Source organism: Podarcis liolepis (assembly GCF_965112155.1).
Source record: "Podarcis liolepis genome assembly, chromosome: 17".
Classification (NCBI taxonomy): Eukaryota; Metazoa; Chordata; class Lepidosauria; order Squamata; family Lacertidae; genus Podarcis; species Podarcis liolepis.
This window is the reverse complement of record NC_139571.1, coordinates 7819253-7836308: the sequence shown is the minus strand read 5'-3', so window position 1 is coordinate 7836308 and position 17056 is coordinate 7819253. Positions and strand designations below refer to the sequence as shown.

General features: G+C 45.2%; 1 protein-coding gene across 5 annotated transcripts in view; it reads left to right on the top strand.

The window, feature by feature from the left end:
- The window catches only part of RFX1 (regulatory factor X1), a 49979-nt gene that overhangs the window by 12669 nt on the left and 20254 nt on the right, over positions 1-17056 (top strand). For 2 of the 5 annotated variants that reach the window (XM_083482926.1, XM_083482928.1), the window contains exons 3-9: positions 7375-7484; positions 8096-8179; positions 10155-10247; positions 12517-12612; positions 13591-13677; positions 14385-14747; positions 16126-16220. In XM_083482926.1, coding sequence (XP_083339052.1) covers positions 7375-7484; positions 8096-8179; positions 10155-10247; positions 12517-12612; positions 13591-13677; positions 14385-14747; positions 16126-16220 — 928 coding nt within the window. Of the gene's footprint in view, positions 1-123; positions 322-7374; positions 7485-8095; positions 8180-10154; positions 10248-12516; positions 12613-13590; positions 13678-14384; positions 14748-16125; positions 16221-17056 lie in introns of those variants that run through there. The other 3 variants (XM_083482927.1, XM_083482930.1, XM_083482929.1) reach the window with 3 other exon arrangements.

Below are 17056 nucleotides of genomic sequence, written 5' to 3'. Positions count from 1 at the left end.
TTCAGAAAAAAAAACCCTGTAGGTTAATAAATTAGAATGTATATACAGAGTTGCAGTTGATAAAAGAGTTTTGCAGAATTCTTTCTGGCTCCAGCATCAACAATGAAGATTTGCATTTAGAACTTAAGTGTAGCAATGAGAATAGAACCCAGCTTTGTCTTCCGCAGCAGGTCTTTGCTGTCACTAATCAGTTTTTTATGATTGTCAGTGAAATTATCTACATATTTTTTTAGTTATTCTGGTCTATAGTCTGCATCCAGTCTACTGGGAGACATGACATGAACTCTGCATCAGAGCTCTGCGCAGGCCTACTGATCAGTGGTGAGATTCCAGCCAATTTAAATGGGAGAGGTTCAAGCACATACTGAACTCTCCCACTTTTACGTTAATGATACTTGAAAATGTTTTAACTTTCACTGGATTATGCCACAAATAGGCATTTAGAGCTGAGCTCATTGATTGCTGCAGCATATTGCATTGGACTCTCCACACTCCGTTTCTTGCCATGGGCACCCAGGGAGATTAGACTAAGAGGGTAATGGCTCTGCAGCCATTTTCACTGAATGTTTTGACCTGCTTGCTGGAAGAAACACATGAATAATACTGCCTTCCATGGCACTTGTACAACTCTAGACAAAGGTGATCAGTACAAGCTCCACTTCAAGGGTGTTCAGGTCCTTATACAAGTGTGTGTGTGTGTGTGTGTGTGTGTGTGTGTGTGTGTGTTTGACAGAGCTGGCCCAAGATATTCTGGTTGCTGAGGCAGAAAATGCACTGCCATCTGCTAATTGACATGGGATGCAATCCTCTAGGAAGTTCTTCTGTGCACGCTTCATTAAAATGGATAGAGGTTGCACAGACATTGTGCTTGATGGGTCATGTCTGCCATGTCTTCAATTCTGCTATCTTACTGGCTCGTAGGATCAGTTGTGTTGCCTTGTCTCCTGGTGGAGCCTTCTCCGTATCTTAAGAAGGCAAGGCAAACAGCCAGATAGAATTCCTGCTGTCTTTCGTAGTGTAATGCAGCACTTCAGCTGGCCTGAAATACGATCCAAAGAAACCTGGACTGCTTCTGATTCTAATCAGGTAGCTCCTAAGCTGCAGAGTGAAGTTGTTTGATTTGCCTTGTGGTTGAGTTTTTTTCCAGAGAGTGTAGATTTCCATATGTATGGAAAGGCAACTGAAAAAAACTGGCACAATTCAACTTCACACTATTTAGTCCTGTTGAAATATTGAATGTCTGTTGGATTTGGTGTTTTCTCCCAGTTCTAGTCTTTCCTTCAGCTTAGTTCTTACTCTTTTCAATCAGTAGAGCTGGAAACTGCTGGATTTTTCATGTGAAGGTTCATGTGATCCTTTAAAAAATAGTACATTCTCACCAGGATCCAGACTCGGAACCTGTTTTCAGTATCAGGGTCTAATCTTAGAAGAAGTGAAGGAGTATTGAAGGAAAGTGCCTCTAAGCATGAACAGCGTATAGATAAGGGAAGGGGGGTATTTTTGTGAGTTCAGAAAATAGTTGATTTTGGTTGCATTTTGCCTGTTTCACATTTCTACATTTTCCTCCCTGCTTCAGCTGCTGTCCCTTCTGTTTCTACTTAAGTGTATAGCTCTTTTCATACACTTTGACAAAACTGGACAAGAAGGCCAGGAGGTAAATGGACAGGAGAGGCTCTGCATATAGACAGTCACAGAGAGAGTCATTCCTAGTCAGTTCAGCCAAAATTGGGCTAAGCAGAACAATGGCAGCTTCATATTTTTCAGCAGTGGAGTGGAATAATATTTGACCTTGCCTCATGGGGGAGGGCCAAAGCTCATTGGTAGAATACATGCTTTTCAGAGGGAAGCCCACAGGTTCGATCCCTGGCAGCTCCAGTTAAAATAATCAAGTAGCAGGTGATGGGGGAAGTCCACTACTTGAAATCCTGGAGATTCATGAAGTAGTGACAGTACTGGATTTCACCTGGTACAAGACAGCTGCTTCCTTTCCTCTTATTTGAGAAACTGAGTCTCAAACAGATCTCTGGGTTTTTTTAAATCTTTATTTTCAGGCACCACTATTAATCGCCTTCTTTCTTGCTTTGTATTCCATAAGTGACCACTGGACAAATTATATGCTTGTGCTTGTTTAGAAAACAGAAAACACAACCTCTCTCAATTTATATTTACTTGTTGACAAGTTACATTGTCTGAATTTATCAGCTTTTAAAAATCAATCCATTAATATTAAAGTCGCATTTGCTGTAAGTTGTCAGAATTATTATTCTTATTATTCTTTAACTCCGCCGCTGTTATAACACGTGCTTTGGAGAAAATCAGAGATCACAAAAGAGTAAGGTGATACCTTCTGCTGATGTAGGGATATGCAGGGTTTCGAGTTACACTGACCTGTTCATTCAGCAAATGGAAGAAAGCCACTAATTTTTAGCTACACTGAAAAACAAGTGCACTGAAAAACAGAAATAAAGATGGCTAGGAAGGCAGTGTTCAAATTCACTCTAGATGAAGTCCAACTCTCCTGCTTCATGTATTCTGCTAAATTGTTTTTGAAACTTTCTCTCAGGCTGCAATCATAACCCTGCTCATTTGGGAATAAGCCCCAATGAATTCAGTTTGCTTTTGAGTAGACATTCTGCTGCCAGTGAGAGTTTTATTTGGATGTTCAGAAAACTCACATTACCTTGTGCCCCCTCCTTTGTCAAACAACGCGGAGCACATTTGAGCGAGCTGGCAGAGTGGCATCTGTGGACATAGCAGGTTTCTCTTTGGGTTGATGCTAGAGATATATAGCCAGTCCTGCTTCATTTCAGTGAAGTCGAACTGAACAGTTTTATAGCAGCTGAGGACTTTGCTCAAATATTTTTTCTGGATAATCTTGCCATTATTGTTTTTCAGGTTTTTCAAATCCTAGTTAAATTATGTCCTTCAGCCGAGTTGCCAAAGTGTGTACCTCATTAAATGATGGCTAGCGGTGATATTCCAAAATCCATATCAAGGCAATACCCTTATTTGGCTGATAAAATATATCCCCAAATAGTGTGAAAGCTTTTGAGTTCTCCAGCTCTTCATTGGGCTAGATGCTAAAACAAAATCATGGAAAGTGAAGAACAAACAAACAAAAGTCTTATGTTGAAACTATGGAGTCCGCATCTGGTCACAGTATTAAGATGATGTTTCAACTAAGGGCGGAGACAAACCAGAGCAACAGTGCACATTAGCCTAGAAAGAAAAATGGAAAAGGCAGGCAACAAGCTTCCAGAAAATATAGTGAAAAGAACACAGAGATGCTTGATACGGTAATCTTAATCTTTTAACAAAATGACAATGTCAGCAAACCATGGTTGTCAGCAAACCACGGTTGCCTTAGGCAAGCAACTCTCTCAGCTGTCCATTCTGCAATATGGGAATAAGAATACTGGTCATGCAAAGTTACCAGGATCAGCGCTAATTCCAGTGGGCTTTGTTCCTTTGGGTTTATTCCTGTGACTTGTTTCCAAAAGGAGTTAAGGCTGTTCATATGTGTTTGTGTGCATGCAGACACACGCTTGGGCAGATACATGCCCTGTTCCTCTGCTGAGCTCCCAGGGGATCATAAACCCTGTTGTAATTGGAAGTATACTCCTTTAATACTCTGGTAAAAGTAGTTCTAGTACCAAAATGTCCTGAAATTAGCAAGGGGAAAAGAAAGATTGAATGAAAGTTTGCTTATCTTTGGGCCTTGAGGTAAGAGCAGTAGTGAGAGGAGGGGTAGCTGTGGAAAGGTTCTGCCTTCCAGGGATCAAAGCCTGTCCATTTTTCCTTGATTAGCGTGTCAGAGTTGGCAAATCTAGAAATTGTGTCACTGGGGCATTGAACAGAATGCTTGTTCATTCCAGGCAAAGGGCCTATTCAAAAATGCTCCCATCTGGCAGTGGTTCAGGTCTTGTAGAGTGTAAAGCCCAATCACTGCAAGCTAAATTCTTCTTATCACAGGTCCAACCCTTTTAACTTTTATTTTTGTCGGGCTCTTTTTTAGTCCCCCTTTTACTGGTCCTGCTTCTTCCTGTTTGCTTTGATCTTATATGCTCTCATTCCCCAGAAAAGAGCAACTGCTTTCAGCGGCGTAGCGTGGGTTGTCAGCACCCGGGGCAAGGCAAGTAATTTGCGCCCCCTAACCCGGGGCAAGGCAAGTAATTTGCGCCCCCTAACCTGCCGCTGCTGCCAGCTTCTTCTTGCTGCTGCCTGGTCTGGTCTGGTGTGGTTCCTCTCCCGCACTCAGCGCTGCACTGGGCGGCCGCTGCACTGTCCCTCCCCCAGATAGTCCCTCTCTCTCTCTCCGCACCGCACGCCTGGCACCCACCCCCTCCACAGTGGGCGGCGACCCAGCAGCTCGGATCGGATTCGCACAGCCAGCATTGCAGTGAGAGAGAGAGAGAGAGTGAGCCAGGTAGGGGCAGAGAGCTGCGAGTGCGAGCGCGCGCCCCCCAGATGTTGCGCCCGGTGCGGCCGCCCCCCCCCCTGCACCCCCCACGCTACGCCACTGACTGCTTTCAGATAACTTGCCTGCATTTTCTATAGTTGTCTTTTCAAGGAAGGCTCATTATGACAGTCTGTTGACCCTCTAGCCTAGAACACCAGGCCCTCTGTTGTCAGCCACAGCAGAATATCCTGATTAAATTAGGATTTTTAGAGTTCCAGAACCGAAGGTAGCTCTGTGAATGTTGGGAGGTAAACACGGATACCCTCCAACATTTTTCTTATGAAAATAGGGACATCCCATTCCATATTGATAATTTTACTATTTAGACCCCCCACATCTTACTGGGTTGTCCCAGCTGCTCTGGGCAGCTTCCAACATGTATAAAAGCATAATAAAACATTAAACATTAAAAAAACTTACTTAAATAGGGTTGCCTTCAGACGGTTCTGGGGTCAGATAACTCTGTTCCCTCCAACATTTCTCCAATCAAAATAGGGACATCTTACCATACTTTCCAACATTTCTCAAATGAAAATAGGGACATCCTAAGGAAAAGTAGGACATTCCAGGATCAAATCAGAAACCGGGATGGCTTCTCTTAAGTCAGGGACGTCCCTGGAAAATAGGGACACTTGGAGGATCTGCAAGCGCCTTGTCATTAACTGAATAGATCTCTTCCAGCTATTTTGTAGATGGAACACACTCTCATCGTTGAGATGTCTGCCATATAGTTTTGCACTCCTCAGTTCAGACATGTGCATAGTCATATTGGTTATGTAGTTGCTGACCATTCTTCATGTTAAAAGAGCTGAAGCTTTTAAACAGAACAGTTTTGAAACCCTACGTATTATGCTAGTTTTTCTAAGGACAAAAATGCGCAAGCCTATTGCAGGTGGCCCAGAGTGACTTCACCTGCCCTTTTCCCCCTCCCGCTGTGCATGTTAAACGAGACACTCGTGAAACGTGAACTCCTGCTTCGTGATTACAATCAGGTGAACAGCCGGCATCCGCCACCCCATCCTGAGAAGAACAGAGGGTGTACCTACTACAATGCGAATGTTTATTTGAAACCAACCTGTCTGGAGCTTTGGTAGGAACTAGCAGGGATTATCTGGCCAAGGTTACAGTTTATAAAAGCCTTGTCTGTTTTATTCTCAAGGAAAGGAACAACTAGAACTGAAACCCTTTTTACAGCCTCACCATGTATTATGATTGCCTTTATGCAATGCCTTTTGACCGTAAGTACTTGGGAAGGGATTTCTGCTTAGGATCAGCCCAGTTGTGACAGAGGTCAGAGCTTTTCTAAGTCACATTCTCTGCTTTTTTTTTGCAAATCCGTTGTAGTCACTGGAATTACAGCAAAAAAGAAGCAAACTCTATTCAAGCAGGGCATTGTTAAAACCAGCTCCTGAGCACGAAGAGTTCATAATTCTGCACTTGGCACTGGAAGCTTCCTAGTTATCACAACTACTGCTTGCCTCAAGTGGTCAGTCCTTGCTTTTGGAAAATAGATGTACCTGCTTCCTTTGCCAATTTGTGAAAAATAGGGGAGGGGTGAGATCTAGAAAATGAGAAACACTGGAATTTATTATAGCACGATAACTTCATCAGGTTTGGATTAAGTGCCAGGGACACAATATCCTATATTGACATAATTGAGAGTGGATTTATATAGTGGAGATAGCCTTTCTGCAGGAGAGAGATGTACTGCTGTTTGCCACATCTAAAAAATCAGAATATCCATGTACCAGTCATGGGAATAGGAGCACATGGTTGTCAGAGTTTCATTGTTTTTATTTTAGGAGTTTATAAAATAGTGAAATGTTGCTGTGGCAGGATTGGGTAGCCTTTTTGGTGTATTTCTTTTTATTGTTGCTATTCTGACAGGGTGAGAGAGTTCATTCAGCCTCTAAAGTTGGCAAAGCATTTTAAAATTCATAAAATGGCAGGAGCAGTGGAGAATGGTTGCGCTGCTTATTACTATCTATGTTGCAGGCAGTATCCATTAGGTGGCTGTAACACACAAGCCTGTTCCACACAGCACTAATTCACAATGAATGTGATAAGAGAGTGTTGTGTTTGTGACTGCGTGCAAATAGCATTTTCTCAGGCGGTAGTCCTATGCACAGTTTACTTGGGAAGAACCCCCATTGGTCTCAAGGGTACTTACTTCTTACTACACGTTAGGATTGTAGTGACCAGAAATTGCAGACTGAGTGCTGAGAAAATGAGATATCCCCTTGGCAATCACTGCCTTGAGGAAATACCTATGGAACCTTCTCCACAAACAAGTAACAGCTACATGCTTATTGCAACGATTAACAGTAATTTGGAAATATTCTAGGGAGATATTTTCTTGTCTATTCCTGCTTCAGGGAGGTCAGCCTTTTATATGTTTAACTACCACATACAATTCATTTTACTATCTGAGGTTAGGGTCTGGATAGTGAAAGTTCTGGATAGGTCAAAATTCATTGGAATGTAGTTCTGGTCAGAATTTGTTCCCCTCCAAAACACAGGCCATCATCTCAAGCAGTTGCTTGGGGCATCAGAGTTTATGGGGGTGATAATTTAGGTGCAATGTATAAAATGTGGTCCAAGATTCCCTCCAATGTTGCAAGAGATGCTGGGGCAAAGTCCTTTCATTGTGTGCTATACTACGTCAGGTGGCAGAATGTATTGTGTGAACACTCCACAGAGCTAGCAGTTAAACACAGGAATCATTACGCTTGGCCTTCCAGTTTTCACTGAATCATATTATAAACTAGGGCAATGGACACCTGAACTCCCCATGCCTGAGCTAGGGGGTTCTGAGCCTAGTCTTATGCATCACCTACTTTGCTGTTGAGATTTTAAATAGGTGTCTGGAGAGTTGGGGCTGGTGCTATTAACTCTTCTCATCTGCCTCTCTACAGAAAGCTCCATGAGGCCCAGTGACACAGTTTCAGAGTCCAGTCCAGGCTCCACAGCCACACAGTCAGGGGTGCCAACTCAGGTGGTCCAGCAAGTCCAGGCTACTCAGCAGGTATGTAGCTCAGCCATGGTTTCTGTGGTTAGTTCAACAATGGCCACCCTGTAATGAAGCAGATGGGGCCGCTCTCTTAATCAGGACTACTTTGACATTTTAAAAGTCCAGATACCTCTGAATTAGTGGTGTTAGAATAAAAGGTGAGGAGAGCTGTGAATAAAGTTCTTGGATTCCATAAATATAGAATGGGATATAGTTGGTAAGAGCAGGGGGAAGGTCCTGGAAACCAGAACAAGTGGGTTTGTTTTGTGGATCAGAGAAGTAGGTAATTCTGTGTTTTGTTCTCAGTTATACGGGTTGGAAGAGGGGTGCAAAGTCTTTAGCAAAAGACGGACATGGTCATGTAGGTAGGGTGGGAGGTTTGTGAGTAAGGGCTCCTATATTCTTTTCCTGAAATTGTGTATAAGAAACCAAAAGCAAAGGTTCTTCACCCAGCCAGGATCATTATCCCCTTGTGCTAAATGCAAATATCAGTGCTTTGTGGACTTTACAGTGAGCCTTGCTATCTTTGAGGGGGAATGCAGGTGAAACTGGCAGCAGATAAAATGTTTTCTGTGAATTGCCTTTGTTTGCCTTGATCCTTGGCTAGTTTGTTTTTGTTTTGGCAGAGGTTATTGGTCCAAGCTAGTGTGCAGACGAAGCCTGGAACGGTATCGCCTCTACAGCTCACAAGTGTACAAGTACCCCAGCAGGTGAGTCTGAACTTTCTCTGTGATGCTGCCACAAGTAATTGGTGCAGTTTTAAAGCACATACGTCTGCCCAGTGGCCTGCCTGCCTGCTGTGTCTGCAACTGAGTGATACAGATGTTGTCCTGAGAATATATTCTAGCTGTTGCAGCTTATTGTCATGAGAAATAGGGGACCTGTATACTACTAACTCAGATAGCTGTAAAGTAGCATAATCTTTGCCATGGGTGAATTGTTTTATTAGGTTGCTAGGATTTCTATATTAGACACCCATAGACCTCTTGCAGAACTACAGTTTCCAGTATTTCTGTTGAGGGAATCCTTATTTGATGGTTTTCTCCTTCACTGGAGAAATCTCTCCTTCCTTGGAGGTTTTTAAGCAGAGGTTGAGTGGCCATCTGCCGTGGATTCTTTAGTTGAGATTCCTGCCTTGCAAGGGAGTGGGCTCCATGACCCTTGTTGCTCCCGTCTCTACAGTTCTATAGTCACCTGTGTATAGAATCTATTAGAATCATAGAATTGTAGAGTTTGAAGGGACCTCGAGGGACATCTAGTCCAACCCCCCGCAATGCAGGAATCACATCTCTAGCGTCCATGTCAGATGGTCATCCAGCCTCTGCTTAAAAACCTCCAAGGGAGGAGAGCCTCCCGCCTCCCAAGGGAGTTTGTTCCACTGTCAAACATTAGGGTGAGTGGTTGTTATTGATAATCCATCTAGCCCTTCCCAGCTCTTAAAAATTGTGTACTTTTTGTTGAAACTTCAACCTTGTGGTCCTCCCACTAATGATTCTGTCTTATTAGCACTGGTATTTCCAGCAGCAGAAAGCAGGCAGGGTGAGGCTGCAGTACTCATCAGACCTCGTCACTCACACCGATGCTGGATACTGGGGCAGAGAAGGGAAAGGCAAGATGGCAGTGAGGTCAGTGTAGTGCAAACCTACCAGCAGGAGCATAGGATTTCACCACACTTACTTCATCACAGCAGCCACACAGGCAACCAGAAGTCAGGTGAAGTGAGAAATCACTTCGCCTCTCTGTCTGCTACTGGTTATTTATGGCTTCAAGTCTTGCCTCTGAGCTGTCAAGTTTCCAAGACTCTACTGGTGAAAACTGTAAGGTCTGGGATAAAGCTGCCTTCCTCAATTTTTCTATACTCAATTAAATGTGCAAAACAATCTTAATATTATTTTGAGTTACAGAGTTTGGCAACCTGTTGGCTATATATATCTGAAGCTGACATATTTTGAGCTCACTTTTGGTCTCAGCGGGAGCCTTTGACGTCCTGGTCATCCCCAGGACCTTCTTTGGGGCTCTTGCGGCCTACGAGCCACCCCAAAACTCCAAAAACAGCAGCCAGTTCACTGCAATAGTGATCCCGGCTTCCTTTCCCCTATATTTGTCTGGCCAAGGGAATCCTCAGTTCTTGGTTTCAGAGCTTTTAACCCATCTCTAAAGATGCTCATCAGACCCGTTGGGAGCTCACTTTTGGTCTCAGCGGGAGCCTTTGACGTCCTGGTCATCCCCAGGACCTTCTTTGGGGCTCTCGCTGCCTACGAGCCACTCCAAAAACAGCAGCCAGTTCACTGCAATAGTGATCCCGGCTTCCTTTCCCCTTGGTGGCAAACTGGAAGTGGTTGATTGCAGAGCATCCCATTTGAGGAGGCGGTTCCATGTTTTGTTTGATCCTCTCAGCAGGCTTTCCCGAATCTCTCTCTTTAAAAAAACACCTTCTCTTAGCTGGTATGGCTGCCTTGACAATCGAGTGAGAAAACGACAGTGAGTAGTGCAGGGTGGGGTGGGAAGGTAATTGCCTACGTGAAAGGTAGCTAGTAAAAAATTGCTCGTATTATAATTCACCAAGTGTGTGTGTTTGGTTGGTGAGCAGTTCTTTGGTAGTCCACTGGTCAGTAGCTTCTGAACCTTCTCCTGGAGATACGGTAATTAACCAGGGCTTGCTTCTTTTATGTCATCCTGTTTCAGCGGCTGGTGGTACAGAGTACTTCACAGGCTGGTAAAGGAGGAGCTGTTGCGCTGGCCGTCCATGGTGTGCAGCAGGTCCACTCTTCACCTGAGGTGGGTGGCCAGATGTTTGGAAAGCCTGTTCAGATGTTCCATCCGCCATGAGTCAAAGAAAGCCTAGTTTTGCCTTCACTGTGTTGAATGATGTTGCTCATTTATTTATCTGCCTGATCAGTCCGATACTTCTTTTCTTCATCAGCTACTTCCTGGTTCCTCCACAGTTGATGCCCATTTCCAGTTTCCTCCTAAGCTCCCTTGTGACTATCATATTCTGTGAGACCTGGGAACATCTTCTCATTACTTGGCAATGGGTTCTTATCCAACCTCAGTTGCTCCTAAGCATCCTCTCACAAATCACAGAGCTCAGTCTGCTCCCTGGCTTACCAGTGAGGTAGGAGCAATGAGGCAAGATGAAAGATTACTAAGACCTGCACAGCATAAATCTCAGTGCAAATCTGATCAAAAAGAGATAATTAGTGAGCCTACTTGTGGTGGCACTGAAAACACAAAATTTCTCTGTCACAGTTGCATCCAATGGGGCTTTTCCAAGTGATTTGGGAACCTACTTGAAGTTGGCCTACAGGGTGACATCAGAACCCTTGGAAACCTGCTGTATCATATTTGTTAGCCACTTTGAGGATTAAGTTGATTGTATCCGCTTTAATGGGGACTTCTCTAGCTTACAGATCAGCTTGTCTAGATGAGCCTTCCTCAGCCTGGTGCCCTGCAGCTGTTGCAGACTACAAGCCCCTTCATCTGTGTTAACTGGGACCGATGGGAATTGTAGTCCAAGATACTGGGGGTGGGGAGGTTGGGGTAGGCTGTCCTAGGGCTGTAGGATGAATTTAAGTTACCGTGGCCTAAAGAAATTGACAGATTACTTGAAGGGTTACAGCCCTACCACATGCCTGCTAGGTAACGGTAAAGGATCCCTGGACGGTTAAGTCCAGTCAAACTTGACTGTGTGGTACAGCGCTCATCTCGCTTCAGGCCGAGGGAGCCAGCGTTTGTCTGCAGACAGCTTTCTGGGTCATGTGGCCAGCATGAGTAAACCACTTCTGGCGTAACAGGACACCATGACAAGTGCCAGAGCGCACAGAAACACTGTTTATTTTCCCACTGCAGCGGTACCTACTTATCTCCTTATGTTGGTATGCTTTTGAACTGCTAGGTGGGTAGAAGCTGGGACAAAGCAGGGGCTCACCCCGTTACACAGGCTCAAGCTGCCGACCTTCTGATCGGCAAGCCCAAGAGGCTCAATGGTTTAGACCACAGTGCCACCCGCTCCCTAGAATTGGCCTCCACAGTCACTTACGGACACTGTTAAGACCATATTCATGGAAGACAATCTTACTTGACTACGAATGATCGCCAGAAAAGACAACATGCCTATTTTGCGTCAAGTGTGTGTGTGTGTGTGTGCGTGTGTGTGTGTTACTGTGCCCAGGCTGTGATCATTTAGCAGCCTTATATTCTGTTGTTTCCGTAAAGCATCCTTTGCTTCAATATACAGGTTAGACAATTAATGTCCCAGGAGACTGAGACTGGACTGGTTTCTGTGTGTTGCCATTTTTCAATATCCAGTTTATGTTCATTCTGTCATTTTTGTAGATAGCACCATATGTAACCTGGGAAGAAATGCAAGTTACTTAGAATATTTGATATCTGACCTCCATAGGCACCAACTCTATAAAGCTGAGGCGTCTTCAGCCCCCCCCCCATATCTGTTGGGATGGGGCTGAAACCCGCCCCCCCCATCCTGAGGAGGCTGAGTCCTTTCTCGCCTGTCTGCTTCCTCCCTCCTACCTTTGTCCATGGTCCTCCACCATCCTGGAAATCACCCCAGCTGCACAGTTTTGAGAGACACTGCACGGAGCGGTGTGGCCTGGCCGAAAGTTGCCTTGCTTGTGCAGTGTCGGGAGACGCTGCACAGACACTTGGGAGGTCTGCGACAGCTGCACAATGTTGTGATGCGTGCGACGGGCCCCCCAATGTTGGGCACAACTCAGTGCCCCTCTTCTAACCAACAGACTTAAGCAAAGAATATAGCAGTGCGTGTGGTGTCCCCTCCTGCTTTTTTGTTATAAAAATTGGTAGCGCTGGACAACCGTTCTCTTCCATAAAATGTTCATCAGCAGTATAATGACCATGTGGAAGTTTTTCTTAGAAGTAGAGTGCACCATGACTGAGGGAGGGACACCACCTGACTCCAGGAGGAGAGAAAGTAAGCATGAATTCTGAGACAGTAGTACATCATGCAGTTATGTTATGCCTTGCTCCTTCGTCCATACCCAAAAGTAAAGTCTCCTTCCTTGCCTTTCAGCGTTCCCCTGTCCAGAACAGCAGCTCTGCTGCTAAACCGGGACAAGTGCAGCAGCTCCAGGTTCACGGAGTCCAGCAAGTGCCTGTAGCACAAGAGGTGCTGTATCTTTGCTTGCCAATATCTTGTGGTCTCTTCCCAGTCATGGTAATGTGATCGGATTTTCGGGTAGCAAAAGCTGCAGCTTGTCAAGGGTTCACACTAGATTTTCAAAGTTCTATCTGTTAACAGTTTCTAAGCACTTTCAAGATCTTTATTGCACTCCATGTAGCCACTGCTTTCAGTTATAAGGTAGTGTGAACTTTCCTATAGTTTACCTTTGTTTTGTTGTGGAGGTGTCACACCAAATGCCAGATATGTGTAACTCTAAACAACTGTCCCTTTCACATTGCTACAAACTGATGTATTTATGTGATATTTAGTTTTCAGAAATCAAACTTTCCGCGTGATGTTTTGGGGTGCAATTCAGATTTATAAGACTAATATAAAATTAATGGGCCAGAATCAACTAAGCAATCTCAGTTGTGGAAGCCCACATGAGGACCTCTGCTAGTGCAGTGATGGCCAAACTTGGCCCTCCAGCTGTTTTTGGACTACAACTCCCATCATGCCTAGCTAACAGGACCAGTGGTCAGGGATGATGGGAATTGTAGTCCCAAAACAGCTGGAGGGCCAAGTTTGACCATCACTGTCCTAGTACAACAGGAATCTCTTCCCCAACCCCACCCCACCCAAATTGGCCTGGAGAGGGTCAGGAGAAGCCTTGGAACAGAAATGCTTATGCCGACAAGAGGGCTTTGTTGAGTTTCTCCTAATTGTGTTCAGATTCTTTGGAATACCCAAATGAAGTAATATGTTTGTAGGGCCTTTTGTGAGAATAGTATTTTTGTAAGACTTCTGTAAAAAGAAAAATCATTACTTTGCATGTTTCATGTCCTAGGGTTAGGGTTAGGTTCCCATTGGCCTGCTCTTGTCAGTATGTATTGCAAGCTCGACTACAGCTATCCTTGAGGCAAGGAGGCCTTGTATCACCTCTGCCATCCAATAATTCTGATAAATTCTGGTTTGTTTCTGCAGAGATCTGTTGTGCAGACAACTCCCAAACCAGGCACAGTTCAGCAGCTGGCAGTGCAAGGACTCCAGCAGGTTCATGTTACTCAAGAGGTAAGAAAGAGATTTGACTGTTGCTTTCTGGCTGCCCTACTTTGGTAGCGGCTGTGATCTGCCATGGAGGATATTCCTAGATTAGCTGCTCCCCAAGACAGCTAGCCAGTGCCAGGGCATTAAAGCCTTTGCACCCATTCCTGTCCTGAATTCCTCAGCGGTGGGACGTTTAAATCTTTCCCACCCAGAACTAGCTTTCTGGATATATCCAAACTCCCTCACACCCTTCTTCTCTTGAAGAAGTGGTTAGTAGTCACCCATAACTCGCCCAGCCCCACGGTGATCACCATAAATTCTAGACAATGAAGATGGGGAAGGTTCTCATCCCTGCCAGTTCTTGCTTTGTAAGGAACCTTCTTAGCCACAATTATAGAATGCCTTGGGCTCATTGGGCAAAATGCAGATGAGGCAGGATGCGTGGACCTTCTGGGTTGTAATCAAAGTAGCATTAAGGGGAATATTCCATCAACACAATCTCTCCTTGTGCAACAGAACTTCCACCATCCTCAATCTGTTCTGCAGGTTCCCTGGATACGAATGGCATTGGGAAAAGAAGAGGGGAAGTTCCCTTGCGCAAGTGGAACTCATTCTGCTTCTGCAATTATTTAATTGAATACCACCCTCTGCCTTAATCCTTCATTCCGGCAGGACATTTCTGGGTTTCTCCACTATCTCTGATTGCTTCAGTCTCTCTGTTTATTGTTTAGAGTGCAGACAGTGGCCCTTCTAAGAGCAATCAGCAGTCGCAGCAGCAAGAGCAACAAGGAGTGCAGCAAGGTCTCTCCCTAGAGTGCAGCAGCAGCAGCAGCAACAGTGCACCCCAGCTGGCCAGCTGCTGCTTATCTGGCCCAGAGCACAGGCTCCACTACATGCATTCTCTAGATTCTGCCTCGGAGCAGTGGGTGGAGCTGGTCCGCATGCTTCCTCAACCGCTCCTCCTGCCACAACAGAAGGTGGTGATAGAGCAGCTGCCATTCCTCTCCTCTCATCACTCCAGCCCTGACCAGAGAGTCAAGATTCAGAGAGTGCCTCAGGTGCTAGTGTTTGGAACAGCAGCTACAGCACTTAAAGTAGGTCCTGCAGAGGGCACCGATTGAGATCCAAGAATAGCAAGCTCTGTGCATTTCCCTTCCCACAGAGTCAGGTAGCAAGAGCTTGCCAGCATTATCCCCTTCTCTACGATTGTGACTCTCCTCTTAATTAGCAATGGTAGAGCAACCCTCTTTCCTTCCCCACATACTGCCAGAGAAATTGAAATTCTTGGACCTCTTCAGCACTGGATGTGATTTTGATTTCATTTGCTTGAATCAGGTGTAGATATGGAAGTCTTGAGGGATTGGGGTTTGTGGGAGACATATGCCACCAGATAAGCATGCTACGTTTTGTGCAGGACTTTCAGTATTTGGGAGCCAGAACAGAGGCTTGCCATAGCTAGCCAGGATCCCAGATAACTGCATCTATGTTTATGAACAAGGTCTGATCTAGGTAAGCTAAATCACGCAGTACTGATTGTATGAGGACTACTTAGCCTGTTTGCCCTAAAACTGTATCAGCTACTGAAACAAAGGCAGCTCCCTGAGCCAAAGTTAGCTGCTGTCTAATGAGTGGAAACTGAGTTTTCTTCAAATCACCTCATCAGATTGTAAGACATTAGAACCATCATGGCAGGTAAAAGGCCTCTTGTTTATAAAGGTGTGCTATAATCCATGTTTTTCCATAAAACCAATATTGTACCATTGTTGCAAAGGGCCATTTCACACATTACACAGGAGCAAACCCAGGTTTGCCACTGAGCATGCACTCGAGGGCAACTGCAGCCAATCATGGCTGTCCTACAAGTGCATCTGCATAATGCAAATGTATATTTCTCACACCTGCACTTTGCTCTTGTAGATGTACAGTTGCAACATTTTAGCTGCACTCTTAACAAAAACGTGCAAAGTGACCTTTAGAAGTGATGGAATTGCATGCAGTTCTGCACCTTAGCATTCCAGAAGGGAAAGCAAGAGAATCTGTTGGGGGCTCTTGCCTGCCTAGCAAGCGCCCCCAGCACTTCCTTCTCCATGTTATACCATTGTGCTGCTTTTGCCAGGATCAGAGTATGTGGACCCTGGGTTCCTGACTTTCCTCACCATGGCTCTGACTTGTGGGGGAATCCTTGGTCCATGGGAATAAGCATACTAGAGTCCCGCCCCCCGAACCCCCTCCTCCCACGTTTAATGTCTGCTAGATCAATGCCAGATATAGAGGCAAATATAAATCATGAGACAGGTGATGACAGCTACAAGCAGATTGACAGTAGGTGTGGCAATTAGGAAGGCAGAGAGGTCGCCTTTTGTCTAGAGCATCCTCTTGGGAGGGATTAGAGAGAGTAGAGCGCAGCGACCTTGGCCCATCCTGTCTCACCTCTTTTCCTTTCCTCTCTTTGTGGGCTTGCTGTGTTCTCAGGTGCAGCAGCTCCAGCAGGTACCTGTGCAGCATGTCTATCCCAACCAGGTGCAGTATGTGGAAGGAGGTGATGCCAGCTACACAGCAAGTACCATGTGAGTACATGCCTGGTAAGAAGGAAGGCTTTATCATACCAGTGCTACCCCAGCATTCAAGCTCACAGTGAGCCGGGCATGGACTCCTGTCAGGTGCAGGTTGCAAGAGACTCAGATCTTCACACAGATGCTAATTGATTCTATTCTGTATCTTAAGCCAGAGACGGTCAACTTCCCTGTGCATAGATGGCCAGACAATGATCTAGCGGCTGGAAATGTCTTTCTGGATGGCCAGGTTCCATCACAACATTGGTGCCACCTAGCAATGAGGGGTTAATGGTTATGGAGTATCTGCACCCAGTCGCAGCCAGAAAGAACATTACGTTCTGGGAGCAGGTGGTGCTGAGCCTTGCCAATCGGAAGGTCGGCAGTTCAAGTCTGCACAACGGGGTGAGCTCCCGTTGCTCTGTCCCAGCTCCTGCCAAGCTAGCAGTTCGAAAGCATGCCAGCACGAGTAAATAAATAGGTACTACTGCGGCAGGAAGGTAAATGGCATTTCTGTGCTCTCTGGCACTTGTCAGTGTCTTGTTGTGCTAGAAGTGGTTTAGTCATGCTGGCCACATGACCCAGAAAGCTGTCTGTGGACAAATGCCAGCTCCCCCGTCCTGAAGTGAGATGAGCGCCGCACCCCATAGTCAAATTTGACGGGACTTAACCATCCAGGGGTCCTTTGCCTTTTAACTTAGAACATTGCATACAAACACCAAACACAGATGAAGCACTAGGGTGTGGACAATATCTCTTAGACATTTCCCCTTTTTATTATAAATGAAACGATGGGAGTATGAACTTAGATTTTTCTTTTAAAAAATGAACTGTTTATTATTGTTTTGTAA